General features: G+C 37.8%; 1 protein-coding gene and 1 long non-coding RNA gene across 16 annotated transcripts in view; both read right to left on the bottom strand.

Annotated features, from left to right (window-relative positions):
• Positions 1 to 18708, bottom strand: part of LOC148863031 (inositol hexakisphosphate and diphosphoinositol-pentakisphosphate kinase VIP2-like) — a 188248-nt gene that overhangs the window by 148345 nt on the left and 21195 nt on the right. For 13 of the 15 annotated variants that reach the window (XM_088975882.1, XM_088975890.1, XM_088975886.1 and 10 more), the window contains exon 8: positions 13202 to 13272. In XM_088975882.1, the coding sequence (XP_088832008.1) occupies positions 13202 to 13272 (71 nt within the window). The remainder of the gene's footprint in view (positions 1 to 13201; positions 13273 to 18708) is intronic. The other 2 variants (XM_088975884.1, XM_088975888.1) reach the window with 1 other exon arrangement.
• Positions 3729 to 4535, bottom strand: LOC148863032 (uncharacterized). The gene is made up of 3 exons (XR_016109450.1): positions 4404 to 4535; positions 4246 to 4309; positions 3729 to 3864 (listed from the first exon to the last, which is right to left on the bottom strand). It is a non-coding gene; the product is annotated as an uncharacterized LOC148863032 (long non-coding RNA).

The raw sequence follows: 18708 nt of genomic DNA, 5'->3' as shown, positions 1-18708 counted from the left end.
ATAATTGACAGAATAATTCATAGTGTGAATTGAATGGTACATAGAGATATATATACATGATTCATCTGAATTTAATGGTTTTCTTGGACTTAATGCACTTCCATTTTGAGAGCTCTGCTCGAGAGATCGAAGGGTTACCTAATGGGCGTAGGTTTAGTATATCTTGAGAGAGAATATTAAATAAATTTGTGAAAATCTCAGCTTGTGGGAATAACAATTAGTCTTTGATAATTGGACCCATCAATATTCATTACAATGGTTAGGTGGACCAAAAGTCCTAACGATTTCATCATTGCATATTCTGTTAGTGATCACCTTTGTTTCCATTTTCTCTTTGTTCCAGTTTTTATTTTCAATAGTTCTTGTTTCCTTAAATCTAAATCTTGACTGTCCAAATAATTAGGGAAGACTATGATTCTAATACTTATTTTGTTAAATCCCCGTGGGAACGATATTATTATACTACTTGATAACTAGTGCACTTGCTAGAGTTATATATTTATAGTTATCAATAACAGTAAAATTGAGTCTCTTAAACAACTCCTTCATCTAGAGTTTGAGGTGAAAGATCTGGGAGAGCTATGATACTTCTTGGGCATTGAGGTAACTAGATCTAAACATGGGATTTTTGTTTCTCAAATAAAGTATGTTCTAGATCTATTGGAAAAAACTGGAAAGTTGGGTGTTAAGCCTGCTATTATATTTGACCTACCTTTGAGTTCTGATAGTCTGATAACAGCCAAGAAGAGAGAAGAAGAAAGAAGAAAGAGAGAGAGAAAGGACGAGAATAGGAGAGAAGAAAAGTCAGGTTCAAATAAGGAAAAAAATATCACTTCTCCCATTTGGCCAAACATGTTTTATATTACTAACATAATGGAAAAGACACATGTGCCCTTACTTAAGTGAGGGATACTAGTCCTAGTATAATATTACAGATCAACAACCTCAACATAAGTATAAAGACAGAAATACCCCTACACTAACACTCTCCCTCAAGCTTGTGAGTATATATCATATAATCCCAGCTTATTACATATGTAGTCCACTCTTCCCCGACTCAACCCTTTTGTGAATAAGTCTGCCCACTGGTTCCCTGCGTTAACATATACAGTGTCTATCACTCCATTCAGCACCTTCTCTCTCACAAAGTGGCAGTCAACCTCTATGTGTTTGGTTTTTTTATGAAACACCGGATTAGAAGAAATATGAAATGCAGCCCGATTGTCACAATAGAGCTTCATTGGAGTGTTAATATTGTATCCTATCTCCTGTAAAAGGTTCCTTAGCCACACTACTTCACAAGCAGTATGTGCCATAGCTCTATATTTTGCCTCTGCACTTCTTCTCGTCACAACTGTCTGCTTCTTACTTTTCCATGTCACCAGATTACCCCCAAGAAAAGTGCAATAGCCTGTGGTAGACCTCCTATCAGACATAGAGTCGGCCCAGTCAGCATCAGTATACCCTTCTATTTCAAGTTTTCCACCACTTTTGTATATCAAACCACGACCAGGGGCCCCTTTTAAATACCTCACAATTCTTAGAACCACATCCCAATGAGGAACCAGAGGTTTCTGCATGAATTGACTTACCACACTAACCGCAAATGAAATATATGGTCGAGTAATGGTTAGGTAGTTCAGTTTACCTACAAGTCGCCGGTATCTGCCAGGGTCTTCAAATGCTTCACCCATATCACTGCTCAGCCTAGTATTTGTTTTCATAGGTGTTTCAATTGGTTTAGCACCTAACAAACATGTTTCCTCCAGCAAATCAAGCACAATTTTCCTCTGAACAAATTAATACCATGCTTAGATCTTGCTATTTCTATCCCCAAGAAATATTTCAATTTACCAAGGTCCTTTGTTTGAAAATGTTCCTGTAGAAAAGTCTTCAACCTGTCAATGCCCATTTTATCATTCCCGATAATAACAATATCATCTACATACACCACCAATAGGATTTTTCCTGCCTGAGAGTCATGACTGAAGATAGAATGATCAACTTGGCACTGTTTCATACTTAACTTCTTTACCACCTCACTGAACCTACCAAACCACGTTCGACGAGACTGTTTAGGCCCATATATAGCCTTCTTTACTCTGCATACCTTACCATCCTCCCCCTGAGCAACAAACCCCGGTGGTTGCTCCATGAAGACCTCCTCGAGCAAATCACCATGCAAAAAAGCATTCTTGATATCAAGCTGATAGAGGGGTCAATCATACATAGCAGCAAGAGAGATCACAACACGAACTGAACCTATCTTAGCAACTGGGGAGAAGGTCTCTATGTAGTCAATACCATAGGTTTGGGAGTACCCTTTTGCAACCAATCGAGCTTTCAAGTGCTCAACACTACCATCAGGTAAATACTTAACAGTATAAACCCACTTACAACCGACAGCCTGCTTCCCAGGAGGAAGAGTGGTGAGGTCCCAAGTATGATTATGAATTAGAGCTGAGAGTTCTTCTTCCATTGCACGGCACCACCCTAGAGAGGCAATGGCTTCCTGGACATCCTTAGGGACAACTAAGGATAATAAAGAGATAAACTGGCAATGGGAAGCGGAAAGGTGAGTAAGTGAAACATAATTAGAGATAGGATGAAGGGTGCAAGTGCGTTTACCTTTCCGCAAGACAATGGGAAGATCAAGATCAGATACTGGGTTTGGGGTTGGTGCGGAGACAACTGTCGGATCTGTCAACGATGATGGAGCCGGAGGAGTAGCAGCCGGTACATGTGGGCGATGTGTATATACTTGGCGGATAGGAGGGCGCTCAACATGTGGTGGCACAGGATGCAAGGACTTGGTCACGGTTGGAACAAGGGGAACAGAATCAGCAACTGGAAGTAGAAGAGGACGAGGTGATGAAGAGGAAGAAGCATCACCGGACCCCGAGAAAAACGGAAGAGACTCAAAGAAGGTAACATCAGCACACACAAAGGAGCGTCGAGAACTAGGATGGTAACACTTATACCATTTATGTGTCCAGGAATAGCCAAGAAAAATGCACTTAATAGATCGTGCATCTAACTAGTCCTTCCCAGGGCCCAGATTATGGGCGAAGCAGACACACCCAAAAACCCGAGGAGAAAGTGGAAATGGAGACAAGGTGGGAAACAAGGTAGTGAATGGGGAATGACCATCAAGGATAGACGTGGGCATCCGATTAATCAAGAAGCAAGAAGCAGCGCATCACTCCAAAAGGGTTTGGGAACATTCATGTGATCCATGAGGGATCGTGTTGTTTCCAAAAGATGACTATTCTTTTTCTTAGCCACCCCATTTTGTTGTGGGGTGTAGGTACATGAGGTCTGATGTATAATGCCATGTTGGTCCAAGTATTCTTGAAATGATGAAAATAAATATTCACGACCATTATCAGAACGAAAAATTTTAATGTGAACACCAAATTGATTGCAAATCTCAGCATAAAAAATTTGGAAGATGGTAAACAATTCACTTCTTTCTTTCATTAAATAAAGCCACGTCATCCTTGAAAAATCATCAACAAAAATGACAAAATATCTATATCCATTGTATGACATCACTTTATAAGGACCCCAAATATTTGAATGAACCAAAGAAAAAGGACTCAACACACGGTTATCAACCTTAGGACTAAAGGGAACACGATGATGTTTCTCCAATTGACACGACTCACAATCTAAAACAAAAAGTTGACTCAACGAAGGAACCAAAGATTTCAAAACTTTCAGTGAAGGATGACCAAATCGACAGTGCCACTGGAGAGTTGAGAGAGATGACTGGAGAGTTATTGATGTTCTTCCACCACCGTCAAGATAATACAATCCACTGGCTTCATGCCCTCCACCAATCTTCATCCCAGTCTTGAGATCCTGAAAAACACACATAAAAGGGTAAAAAGTAATAAAGCAATTGAATGACTTGGTCAACTTACTAACAGACATAAAGTTAAACGGAAATTTAGGGACATACAAAACTGAGGATAAGGATAAGGGGGTCAAGTTAACATTGCCAACACCACAAATCGAGGATATGGAACCATTAGCAAGGGTAACAGATTGTGATGTTGAGCAATGAGAGAGGGAAGAAAACACACATGGAGTTCCAGTCATGTGATCGGAGGCTCCAGAGTCAATAATCCAGGGATTGGGTGTGGATGCCAAACAAGCCATACCTAAGTGTGCAAAGGTAGTCGTGTTCTGTTGAGATGTGGATTGGACAAACCTCTCATACTCATCACGGGGAACACTCACCATCTCCTTCCCGGGAACACCTGTGGATGTAGGCGGCATCTGACCAGCTGAATGATTCTCCTGTCTGAAACGGGTGTCACTAGTCAGGGCATGATTGGCCCAAGTTGAGGGTGGGCCATGCAAGTCATAGCAATAATTAATGATATGTCCATCCATACCAAAATAAGTACATCTCCTCGGACCCGAGCCACGTCCTCTGCCACGAGCTCCCCCTGAATCTCTACCTCCAGTATGACCACCACCACTCCAGCCATATACCGTACCACTGCTACCACCACGGTCAGACTGAGCTCCACCTCTAACACCACGGCCCCTTGACACTGCAAAGGCTAATCTATCAGAAACATTAGAGTTCTCAGTAGATCCAATGGAAGTTCTTCGAAGTCAAGCAAACACCTCTTCTAAGGAAGGGAGAGCTGACCCTCCTAGTATATGAGCCCGCACGGGTTCATACTCAGATTTCAGCCCCACCAAAAATCAAGTCACATCAAGTTGTTCTCTCTGTTGTTGCTGAATTTTGACATCAGAAGTGAGGGGTGATAAACATTCAAATCATTACGAATGTTTCTCATACTAGCATAGTACTCCTCAAGACTCTGATTGCCCTGTTGCATATTAAGGTATTCCTAATACAGCTGATATACTCTGGTTGTATTGTCTTTACTTTACCAGAATACAACTTCTTAGCATGGTTCCAAACATCTTTGGCAGTGTCAAGAAACATGAAATTTACACTAATTTTGAGTTCCATACTGTTCCATAACCGCGTGATAATCTGTGCATCCTCTTGTTCTCAGTCTTCATACTCATGAGAATCAGTGGAGGGTTTTTCTTCCCTTATGTGTTTCACCTTCTTCCTTGCCTTCAGAAAAAACTTCTACAGATTTAGCCCAAGGTACATAGTTCTCTCCATTCAGTTTAATGGAGGCCATTTGAACATTCAGGTGGTCAGTAGGTATCATCACATTAGATTTGCTATAACTGTTATCTCCCATTGTTGAATTCTGTTATTACTGAATTCGGCACACTGCACACTACTTGATCACACTGGTTTCAGCACTTGTTATTGCTGAAGGTTGCACTCTTTACACCACAAACCCTACCCTACAACTACCTGAAATCTCACCACTATATGAGAACCACTCCCCCTTCGAATCACACAAAAAGCAGCATAAACACAAGCACACTACAGTCTAAAATCCCATCATATGATCTGATACATACTTCCTATTTGATTCATAACAAAAATATGCATAGAAATCTCTTACCTCATCACCCGAAAAACAAACCACACAAGAAGAAAATTAGTCCACACAAAGCACCCACTACACCACACAAATTAGCCCTCTTCTCTTCATCGATTAGGGGAGGGCTTCTTAGAAATCACAACAACCGCCCATGAATAGCACAACTGGAGGCATAGACACCTCCAAAGAAAGAGGGCGACCACTCCTTTTCAGCCATTTCCCTTATCTTCAATCGATGGCAAAGAAATCAAGAGAAAACCCTAGATTGAGTGCACAGAAAACAGAAATCTGGGCAGATCCGAGTTGCTTAGTTGAGCTCTGATACCATATTATAATTAGGCCTGCCTTTGAGTTCTGTTAGTCTAATAACAGCCAAGAAGAGAGAAGAAAGAAGAAAGAAGAAAGAAAGAGAGAGAGAGAAAGGAGGAGAAAAGGAGAAAAGAAAAATCTGGTTCGAATAAGGAAAAAAAATCACTTCTCCCATTAGGCCAAACATGTTTTATATTACTAACATAATGGAAAAGACACATGTGCCCTTACTTAGGTGAGGGACACTAGTTCTAATATAATATTACAGATCAGCGACCTCAACATAAGTATAAAGATAGAAATACCCCTACACTAACACCTGCAGATACACCTATTGAACAGAATCACAAGATCAGTGTTGAGGGTGGAGAGCCACTTGAAGACAAAGCTATCTTCCAATGGTTAGTTGGAAAACTCCTCTATCTTTGTCTCACACGACCGGACATCAGTTATGCAGTCAGCGTTGTCAGTCAATATATGCACTCTCCTAGAACTACTCACCTCCTTGCAGTTGAGAGGATATTAGCATACTTGAAGAGGTGTCCAGGTAGAGGTATATTATTCAAGAATAATGATCACATGAAGATAGAGGTTTATATAGATGTTGATTGGGCTGGGAATGTTGATGATAGAAGGTCTACCTCTAGATATTGTGCCTTTGTAGGAGGTAACCTTCTCTCCTAGAGGAGTAAGAAACAAAGTGTTGTTTCTTGTTCTAGTGTTGAAGTTGAATATAGATCTATGGCTAATGGTGTGGCTAAAATTCTATGGCTGAAGTCATTATTTGAGGAGTTGGGTATTGCTTATGAGAAGCCCTTAATGTTGTATTGTGATAATCAGGCTGCTAACAATATAGCTCATAATCCGGTACAGCATGACAGAACTAAGCATATTGAAGTAGACCGACATTTTGTCAAAGAAAGGGTTTCGTCTCAAGAAGAGTCTCCTGTATATCACCTCCAACATGCAGCTCGCAGATCTTCTCACCAAGGCTGTTCCAAGGAAGAAGTTAAAGGCAAACCTATGCAAATTGGGAATGACAAATATCTATTCCCAACTTGAGGGGGAGTGTAGAGAACACTGATGTGGACCCCACTGATGTAGTTTCCACTGTGTTCGTATGGCAGCATATTTTTGTTAGTTATGTCAATGTTAGTTGGTAGTTATTTCAATTTGTTATTTCAGCTTGTCATTTCAGCTTTATTATTAGTTTATTTTCCATGTAAGCAATAAGGGCAATTCAGCCCTTTTACAATTAGTCAACATATATAAATATTAAGAATGGGTCGGCAGATGTCAAGATCAACCCTCTCTCTTTTCAAAATCTCTTCATGTGCTTCTTCTCTTCTCTCCTCTTCTTCTTCTCTTTCGAAAATTTCTTCATTCTTTTTCTTTTGAATTCAAGACTGATTGTAGTCTTGATCAACTACTCATGGGAAGGTTAACACTTTGGCCATGTTACAAAAAAGAAGACCCTTTTTGTGCTTATCCCCAAATTGGTGCACTCTTTGTAAATCCAATGAAGAGAACTGCTACCACTTACTAATATCCTATTCTTTTGCTGCAGATATTTGGAAATGGTTTTTCTATTTGTTTGGGCATAGACGGACCTTGCCAATGAAGGTGGATAAACTTTTTGACTCTTCTACCTTTGTTTGGCCTAAAAGAAGGGGAAGGATTATGTGGAGAAGTATAAGAGCAGCTGTAATTTGGACTCTTTGGGAAAAAAGGAAAGCTAGAATCTTTTCAGGGAAGGAGAGAAGTAAGGAAGCAATAAGAGATTGTGTAACGGTGAGGGTAATACATTGGATTAGAACATGGGACTCTTTCTCGCAATTGTCCTTTGATGATATATGGAGAAATTGGGAGGTGGTGACCAGAAGTTCATCCAGAAAGGAAAAGCCAAATATAATGTGGAAGCTTCCTGCTGAAGATTTCACAAAACTAAACTTTGATAGGAGCAGCCATAGTTGTCAAGGCGACAAGGCTCCCTTGGAGGCTCACCTCGCCTAATCGCCAAGTAGTTTTCTATAGCATGTTATAAAAAACTTTTATATTCTTAATTTTTTGAGGTTTTAATTATAAATAGACATTTTTAAACTAAAATGTTAATTTTGTGTGTTTATATACTAATTTCTTTTTATTATTTTCTTATTTGCTAGGGTTTAATCAACACAAACATTGCTAAATGCTGTAGTGAACCCTCAAAGACTTCAAAACCTGAACCAATAGGGAAGAACATAAAATGTTGTCCAATCAACACATTTTCTTCTTTTTCCTTACTAATTTGTGTGTTTATATACTAATTTCTTCTTCTTCTTCTTCCTCTAACAGAAATAGGGGTTCATCCCCTATATTTTTTGAATTTTCTTTTCTTTCTTCTTTTTCTTCTCATGAATATGTAGAAATATGTTGATTTTCTATACTTTAACATGAAATTTATACTTTTCTTATGCAAATTATTAAGGAAATATGATTATGGAACCTAGGGAACAACCCTAGGATACATGTTTTTACTTGTAAAAATCCATCACCTAGGTGCCTGCCTAGGCGACAAGGTGCCCCCTGTTGCCTAGCCTCGCCTTGGCACCTTGAAAACTATGGGAGTAGCCAAAGGCAACCTAGGCCCCTCAGGAATAAGAGGGATATTGAGAGATAAAGAAGGAAATGTCATTGCTTTATCCTTGGGTCTAGTGGGAGTGGGGGATTCCATTAGGGCGGAAATGCTTGCTGCATTGAAAGGGGTACAGATTACAAATGAGTTGGATTTGACAATGTGGAGATTGAAGGGAACTCAAAATTGGTGGTAGGCTGGCTGAAGGAACTAGAGTCTATAATTTGGTGCTTTAGGGGTGAGAGGAAAAAATTTAAATGGCTTACTAGAAGTATGAATTTGGGGATACTTTGGGTTAGGAGATCGACTAATGTGATGGCAGATGTGTTAGCTAAGCAATGGGTAAATAGGGATAACTTGTATTGGGCTCAGCGGCAATTGTCAATTGTAATATTTTTTTTAATTTGTTCAGAGGTAGTACCTCGTGCCTCTGTGGGGATGCTTGTACTGCCTATATTACTGTTCTTTAATAAAATTTCACTTATCAAAACAAAAAAAAAAAAAAAAACAAAACCAAAGCATCAGGGAATCCTAAACACAACAATAGACAAGATGATGTTTGTGTACAGAAAGAGAGCAAAGGAAATCTAACCATCAATAGGAGCATGACCCCACCACAAATCCTATCTCGCTTCATTACCAAAGAATGCATAGTACCTAGGGTAGGAACAAAAATAAATAAATAAACTAAAGAATTGCCAAAATAGACTTTTAAAGAAGAGGATGGAATTGTCGTTATGGCCAGGTCTACATCCTATCCATTAGGAAACAAACCACAAATGTCCTTGATTACGTAAAGCCACAGCTTTTCACTATCAATGGGGAACATCCACAAATATTTTCCCAATAAAGATGTTTCTATAGGAGTGTTTCTAAGAGCTAGTCTATCTATACCCACACCACCTTACTCTTTTAGACACAAGCTCCTAATTAATCAAATGACCATTTTTAGAATCCCCCATTCCCCACAAAAAGTTCATCATTATTCTTTCAAACCTTTTAACCACTTTCATTGGAGCTCTAAACACAAACAAAAAATATATAGACATTAGAGAAAGTGAAATTTAACCACTTTCATTGGAGCTCCAAATGACATATAATTCCTTTTCCAAGTGGAAAGTTTTTATCCTCCCGAAGAATCTATGCAACACAAGACTCCAAGAACTGCAAGCTCTAGGGTGGCCACCTAAGGGCCTCAAAAGTCAACTTAAAACCAAGCAACCCAAGATATTAGCATGCAATTCCATCTTACCCTCAATAAGTTAGTCCCAGTAGTGCTGGTTTTTTCTTAAACTGACCTTTAAACAAGAAATCCTTTCAAAATAATTAATTAAGGAATGGGTAGGGTGGACCATGGTTGAAGGCACAATGGTTGGGTTGCTCCATTGCAACCTAGGTGACTGTTGAAGGCATTTTTTTAATCCAAATAGTATTTAATAATTTAATAACCCAAATAAGTGGGTTGGCTAGTTTGCTAGCCAAATCATCAAAACTATAGAAAGTATCTCGTATGGGAGTTCCCTCTCTTTAAGTGGGAGGGACAGGTATCCTTCACCTAGGAGGAGGAGGTAGTTACATAACTACCCCACTCCCTATTTAAGCTGACACAATCTTCGGAGAAAATTGTCTCAAGAGATTCTGAAGAAAAGCTAAGATAAAGAGAGAAGAAAAGAAAAGTGCTCAAGGGAACGCAATGAAGGAAAAGTCTCAACAGATAGAAAAAGGAAAGTCCTCTCCGTGAATACTTCCTATATATGTCATCTGCTATGTATCCTTCTTTCTCTCTCTTTTATTTTCACTTTTGAGAAAAGAAATAGAGGGAAATAAACCATTACAACCAGGTGCCCCTACTTGGTTGATTATGGTCCCTCTTTCAAGACAAAGTTAGGGATTAAACCATCTATAGTCTAATTCTCAAGAGCTAATTATGGTTCCCTTCAAATGAAAATGAAGAACAAAGGGATAAAAACCATCTACAATCAAATATTCAGTTTGATTGACTATGGTTCCCTTTTTGTATGCAAAAATCCAAGGATTAAGGCTGTCTACAGTCAGAATTATATCTGATTGACTACAACTTATTATGAAGAAAGGAGTGAGAAGGAAATTTTCTTTGTATCAAAAAGAAAAGAGAAAAAGGTATTGTTGTATAGTTTCTCAATTGTATTTTCTTTTCCTTTCTTCCCATTCTTGTACACTTGATGTAAAAGAAACGCATATGAGAAGTTCTTTTTAAGTACCCTATTGTTCTTTTGTTTTGTTCTATGCATTCATTGCTCCAAGTCAGAATCAAATGGTGTTCTCTATTTTCTTGTGGAGATGTAATTAAGGGGAACAATCAGTATGATTCCCTGAATGGGCCTTACCCAAAATAATAAAAACCCAATCACTTGATTGAGTGAATTATGTTGCAAGAGAATTTATTAAAATTTTTACACCAACAGTGACCAGGGCTCAAATCTTAGAAACAACCTCTTTATATGTGCAAGGGTAAGGCTGCATACATCTGTCCCTCTCCAGCCCCGCATTGGTGGAGCCTCGTGCACTGGGCTGCCCCTTTTTTAGGTTTTAACCCCCTTCTCACTACAATTCTCACAAAAGATGATAATTTCAATCCCTATCAACTATAGAAATTAAGTGGCTTAGGATATCACAATTTAAGTAAAGGGAGGAGAGAGGACCTCCTTATTAAAAATCTTTAGAGAACTCATTAATAAAACCAAATAGTTGGAATTTTGATGGCATTGTGAAGAGGTGGATTCCATCGGAAGGAGGGATTTGTGAAGCTGAATTTTGATGGCAGCAGTAGAGGTAACCTGGGCCACTCAGGAGTGGATGAAGTTTTCAGAAATGATAACTGATAAAGGCCAGGTGATTGAATTGTTCCCAGGACCAATTGGCATAGAAGACTCTTAATGGCAGAGATAAATGGAAGAGATTCAGAGGGCAATAAAAATGGATGCACATAGTTACTGAAGAAATTCAAGTGTAGTAGATGGGTGGTTGCAGGAGAAGAAAGCTATCAAATGGGTTTACAGGAACGAAATTAAGAAACTTAGATGGTTAACTAGGAGAATGGAAATAAGAGTACAATGCAAAGGGAAGCAAATTGCAGGGCTAACAGTTTCACCAAACAAGGAGCACGGTGAGAGCAAATGTATTGGGCACAGTTGTAAAATGTAATGTAAAGAGGAGGGTTAGTTGTTAAATATAATGTAAAAAGGAGGAGTATTGAATCTCTTTAGGTGGATGTACACTTGTACCTATCATCTAGTTTCTTAATAAAATTTAAGTTATTGATAAAAAAAAAATAGTTAGAAGAAATAATCCATCCCTTGACCAAGCCCCTTCACTTGGCACCAAATCTTGTTTTTTCCATCATTATGCCTTATCCAACTCCAGAAATTTCCAATCCATACAATCTTATGCCTTATCCAAAACCAATGTCCACAGAAATCCTACCCCCAGCCCTCTTCAAATCTTGATTACTTTCATTAACAAGTATGTGTTTCACTATTTGCCTTCCTTGCACAAAGACTCCTTTGGAGGTGGAGCTGATAGACGGGACAGGGAAGGGAAGAGCTTCTTTAGTGTCAAAGAAAGAACTTCTGATATGACCTTGTAGAAACTTCCCAATAAACTAATAGGTCTAAAATATTTTGTGCAAGAAGTCTCGGGCCTTTTAGGAATTAAGGCAATGAATATGGCATCAGACCCAATATCCAAAATTTCTCTTTACCCTACTTCAATCCTCATTTTTCTATTTTATTTGATTTAGTTTCTTATTTTATCTATAATGCCCATAATCACCTTTACATATATAGCATACATGTTTGGTAGATTGGTTCTTTCTCTAACATTTCTGTTTTAACCTCTTCTTTGAATTTCCTTTTTAGTTTGGTTGAAGATAAAATGTGAATTACTATTGTAATATACATTAACACATGAAACTTTAGGTTTTTAATGTTATACATGTCTATAAAGGAAAAGATGGGTCTCAATGAGATCCCAGCATCCCACATGGAAGCCATCATCATTATCTAAGCATTGTTCCAACTTCCAACTATATAGGGTTGGCTACATGAATCCTGCTCTACCATTCTGTTCTATTCAGTGCCATATTCATTGTTAAAACTATGGGCCCTTAAATCCTTTGTCACTGCTTCAATCCATGTCCTTTTTTTGTCAGATCCCACATGAAAGTATAGGAAAAAATTAAAGGGCCTCCAAACTGGGAGGCCTTATATTAGCATATTACATTAGTTTTTTTTTTATCAGCAACATGTATACATTAGTTTAATATCAGGTTTTTATGTTACCATACATTAGAAATTTAATATTAGGTTTTTATGTTATTTTATGCTTTGTGAATTTTATCTACAACTTCTAAAATTTTCTGAGGCTCACACCAAACCTCCACCTTTTCCTTCTAAAACCTAAGAATACCAATCATGAAAAAGACCACAAATTGTTGGGATAAGGTCTTTTTTTTGACAATGATGATGACTTGCTTGGATGGTGTCAATGGGAAAGGGATTAATTGGGTAACCTTCCCAGCCCCACCTTTAAATCTACAACCAGCCAACCACTAGTAAGATTATTAAATTTCAACAAGTGGTAATAGAAAACAAGTCAATGTGCACATTAGCCAATAAAGTTCCAACATAAATGATTTTCTATCCCTCATGAATGTCCAAAAATACCACTAAACTAAAATCAAGCAATGAATTTCATCTACCATTTTAATAAGAAACCATAAATTCCAAATAGACAAAGGAAAACTCACCTTACGAAACAATTCCTTCATACCTCCACCTGCAGAATTGGGATAGTATATCATTATACTATGATCATCCCCTTCAAAAAAGCAAGAAGTTCAGTCACCATTGCATATACAAAAAGATCATTAAGCACACAAATATATCAAAGATTTTTTGTCATTAGGTATAGGAAATATATCACCATTGCATCTCCATCAAAACAGCAAGAACTAAGAATTTCACAATCAGAAATAAAATGGTTGACAATAATATATTCAGGGAATGAGACTTGCTGGTACGTATAGGAAACCCTGAAAGTAAAACGTGCAAAAATATTGTAGCAATGGAAGCTTGATGGCTTTTTTCATACAATAATGAAACTTCAATTAAAACCTCCACCCTTGTCACAAGATAATCACAGGTTAGACTCAATAAACAATAGAGTTCATAATGTAATCCTATGAAGCATAATGTCAATGTAATAATGGTTTGCACCAAGATATATGAAGTTCTGGGATAAATGGCATAGAATTTACAGCCAATCTCCTTGAGTTAGCCAAGTTTGATGGATCTTAAACACAATAATGAAACTCCAATCAAAAACTCCAATGATAAAACATAACATAATGTCAAATAAACAACAAAACATAAAACACAAAACATAGTATCGACTGGTTAGACTCAAATAAACAACAAAACATAAAACATAATGTCAAAGACCAATGATAAAACATAGTATCAATGTAATAATAGTTTGCACCAAGCAACATTAAACTCAAGGAAAATTGACATAGAACATACAGCCTATTAATATCTGTATTATACTTGGGCTAACCAAGCTTCAAAACTTCAACAATAATGGATTCGTTAGTCCTTAAAATGGAGAAATATTGAAAAAATATGCCAAATGAAATAATATATATTTGGGATAGAAAATACTATAAAATTCAGCAATAAAATGAAATCATTGATCAATCATGTTAAAAGAAAAATTATTATATATCTGGGATAGCAAATACTATAAAATTCAACAATGAAAAGTTTAAGGGGCAAAACTGCATAATTTTGTACTATTAATAGATCCACAAAAGATTTTATTAACATCAGAAATAATACAGCAAAGTTACATCATAAACAGAAAAATAGAAACACCAAAACCTGTTAGACAGTGTATGCCCTTAACTCCAATCAAATTGATGTACACAAACATTTAACAGTAAATGAATAAAGTACATTATTGTTTTATATTTAAATTGGTGTGTTTCTGTGAATTACTCCTTAAACCGGACACTTATGAGATTCTTGTTAGGGCTTGTTCGTTTCCTCTTAACTCCTATCTCTTAAGAGGAATCCTTTAACTTTAAGAGAAAAATTGTTGTTTGTTTCCTCTTATATCTTATCTCTTAAAGTGCAATCATACAACTTTTTGTTTTCCAATTATGCCCCCAAAAAGACAAACAAAAACTCTCATATATGGGGTCAAAATGGATATTTGATCATTTTCAGAATTCAGAATTTAGAACAACATTCTCTACATTCAGAGTTCAGAGGAAAGAAAAGTTCACCAATACCAATATACCTCTTAATGTAATTCTTGCACTTTCAGATGTCAGACTTCAGAGCAAACAAACAACCCCTTAGTTTAGAATGTTTTCAGCCATTTGATAGACTTGTGGAATTTATCCTAACAAGGCTAACATTGGTATATTGCCGAATTGTGGAGCATCTTGCCTCAACTATTGGGGTTAGACTCCAAGCACAATCAGTGGGTGTTTGGAAAAAACACTGAACCCGAACCAATTTTCAATTATGCCCTAGACCTTGGAGATAGATGGGCAAAATTAAAAAGTTGCACTAAACCTCAAACTTGATTATGATACTACATTAGGTTTTGGACTGAGTTGTCGTTCATATGCCAACCAGTGAGATCCATCAAGGGTCAAATATCTAGGCATGTTGGGGAAGTTTGGGAAATTACCTAAGTGGGTGATCATAGTGATAGGATTTAGCCCCTTTGTCGAACAAAGTGAATATCAAGGTTCACACTCTCTTTAATGGAAACCTAAACTGTCGGAAATGGATTTCAATGGTATTTGAAATTTGATATGCAAAATGTATTTATATATTATATTATTATTTTATAAAAAAGATTTGCAAAAGGTTTTAATCTCGGGATCCATCTGAGCAAAGAGTGTGACACTGCATTTCGCAAATAGGGAAGAGAGCATTCCATGTGGGCAGTTTTTTATGATTATAGGCAAAGAGGTTAGGTATAAGAAACCATTACAGGGTTGATTACCTGATGGGCTTTATCTTATATAAGTCCATTATCCTTGAGTCTTCATAGGGTGGCTGAATCCAATGATCATTTATGGTACATTTGGTTGCTGCGATGGGGAAGGGAAAATGGGAATATTCCCATTAGATTCTCGTATTCTAGCGTTTGTTCAAAGGAATGGGAAGGGAAACAAGGGGACGCGAGTTCCCAAAAGCAATGAAACAGGGTCACATTGATTTGATGTGACCCCAATGCAAAAAGAAAGTTGTGAGAAAAAAATTATCGAGTTATTCCTCCTATTCTCTCTCAGCCGACCCTAACCGCATCAACAACGATTTGTAGTCGTCGAGCTCCTCTTGCCAATGGGAAGAAATGGCCACTCTCCAACTAGAAGCCATTCTTTCCAGCATGTTAGCTTGATTTTTTCTATAGATCTATACTTGTATCTTGTAGATCTAACATTTTTTTGCATTTTTTAACTTGTAGGGTCTAAATATCCTTTCTCAATCGCGCGAAGGTAAGATATCCTAAACTATTTTCAGATCCAAAAACAATGAACGTCTGTTAAGATATAGATCTACCATAAGTTTTGTATCTTTTTTCAGTTTTGTGGTCATTTTTTTCAAATGCATGCAATTTGGGTTGAGATCTGTATCAGTTTTAGGATTTTTGGGTTGAGATCTATATCATTTGGTTTGAGAAGATGGATCGGTTTTTGGTGAGAAATGAATAACATCGTGTGATTGATAACAATGTTCACACGGTCATTGCTTTGTGTTCATTTTTTTCATTTTTTTATGAATACCAGGGTGTCTTTGATACATTATTGGGATGAATACCATCATGTGATGGATGCTTTGCTCTGAATATTTGGATGAATACAAACCAATTTTTTTGCTGATTTTTGGGATGAATACAAACCAATTTTTGTGCTGTTTTTTTGGATGGACACAAACCAACTTTTTGTGCTGATTTTTGGGATGAATACAAACCAATTTTCTGTGCTGATTTTTGGGATGAATACAAACCAATAAGTTTATGGACAAATTTTTGTGCTGATTTTGGTGATAATAGAAACCCATTTTGGGATGAATGTTGTTGATAAGTAACAAGGTATACACATGGGAGTTTATAGGATTAGTAGTGGTAAGCTCTTTTAAGAGTGGACAAATGAAATTGATGAGCACCATGGTGTTGTACTATTAATCTATTGTTATCACCACAAAATAAGAAAGGTTGTTAGAATGGGTTAAAAGGATTTAACTATTATTATGTATAATTGCCATGTTTCATTTTGTCTCTCCCTCTCTCCAATTAGGGGATAAGCACCACTTTGGTTTCTTCTTAATATGCCCCACGCCGCTAGGTAGTGGAACGCCTCGAGTCACGCCTCCATGTTTTAAAACATTGTTTCAAAATTACTTGGAAATCGATTCTCGGGTGGGGTTAGAAAATTCTTAAAAAAATTCAACCAGCCACTAAACCCGGTTTGGCCATGTCTAATCTGATTTCTAACCCTTCCAACAAAACAACCTCCCAACACCCAATTTTTCTCAAGCTATTTGTCTTGTCTAACTAGATTGCTAAAACTGCCTATAAGTCCAATTTGGGCCCACAAAAGGAATCTAGGTTATGGTAAATATAGAACCTCCACTGAAACCACCCCTAAAGATCACCTGAACCCCTAGAACCCTTCTACCAATTCTCACCCAAAAGTAAACCAATGAACCCCATTTTGAAGAACAAAAAACTATTTTTAGTTGTTTCTCTGATGAGATGATCTCTCCACAAGTCCACACATAATGTGTTTTATCTCAATTTCGGAGTAACTACATCATTGGTTGTTATCTTACAATGATCTTTCTAGTGAAGTTGCTCAGAGGGCTCAGACAACTATCTACCTAAAAGGTGATCATTCTGTGCATGATTACAGGCTTCCTGAGAGAATTTTTGGCAATCTATGAACTTGCACTAGTTCTTGCATTCATTATCAGTCAGCATTGCATGAGCCTTCAAATATATATTAATTACTCTGTAAAGTCCATCATCGATAATACAGGTATAATCATGCAAGATCTCTATTATTGCAATAAATTTTTGTAGATTCAGATACGGTTTGGGGGCAATTTCTACAAGATATGCATCAATAGACCATCCAACCTTCAATATGGCAGCATAACTTGAGAACCAAGAGCTTCAAGTCCTTCCTTTTCAACCGTTGCAAGAAATTTGCCAATATGCAGTGCACAATATCAACATCAATTCAATGTTTAAAACGTGGAGGTGTGATGCAAGGCATTCCACCATCTAGAGGCGTGAGGTGTAGTTTAGAACATAAGAGGTGTAAGCCTCACAAACACAAGGAGGTGTAAGCCTCCTTAAGAGGAGGGAGATAAGGAGGAAGAGAAAGGACGGGGAGGGGGAAGAAGCAGAAGAATGAAGATGCATAGTACTAGCTGAAATAGGGGGGGGTGGGGGGGGGGGGTGGTCATGTCAAAGCAAATAAGACCCTCCTAGCACAAAAATATCAACTCGGATTGCATTGGAAAGAGGTTGGGGGTCTGGGGGCTTTGCCCCTGGCCCAAACTTCCTTTCCCCTTCGCTCTCCTTCCCTTTTGTTCCCTTTTCTTTTCTTTCTTTGTTTCATTTTCTTTCCCTTCCCTTTTTTCCTTTCCTTTCCTTTCTTTTTTCTTTCTTTTTTTTCTATCTTTTTGTATGAGTTGCGTATGAAGCGCATGAGGTGTACGGCTGAACGCCTCTAAGCATGCCTCATGAAAAAGGCATATGAGGAGGTGTATGCCTCTTGCACCTGAGGCATACACCTCAAAGGTATCAACACCTCTGGCAAACTCCTCAAGGCATTTTGGGGGTGCCTCACCTAGAGACGTGCCTCTAGGCGTACGCCTCCCATGCCTATTAAAACACTGCATAAAATAGAAAATCATGAGTCTGCACAGATGGGATAAACAGGTGATAAAGCGAAACAATATCCAGCTAGGAGTCAACCCTCCTTTCAGGTTCAAGTCTGCAGGCACAAGATTCTCCTTGCAGAGCAACACATACCCCATTCACTTTCTCCATCCTCTGTGAACTTCTCCTCCTTAACCTAGCGAGGTATGGTTCTGTATTCTTGAGTTACACAGAATGTGCTTCCTTTTAAGATTTAATAGGTTCTTCTTCATCTTCCTTTGGTAATATAAGAAGAACAAGAACAAGAAGAAGAAGAAAACCCGTTCTATCAACAGGAAAGTAGAT

Source organism: Nelumbo lutea, chromosome 3, assembly GCF_056320005.1.
Source record: "Nelumbo lutea isolate HS-2025 chromosome 3, American lotus-T2T, whole genome shotgun sequence".
In the NCBI taxonomy this organism is placed as follows: domain Eukaryota; kingdom Viridiplantae; phylum Streptophyta; class Magnoliopsida; order Proteales; family Nelumbonaceae; genus Nelumbo; species Nelumbo lutea.
This window is presented reverse-complemented; position numbering and strand designations above follow the sequence as displayed.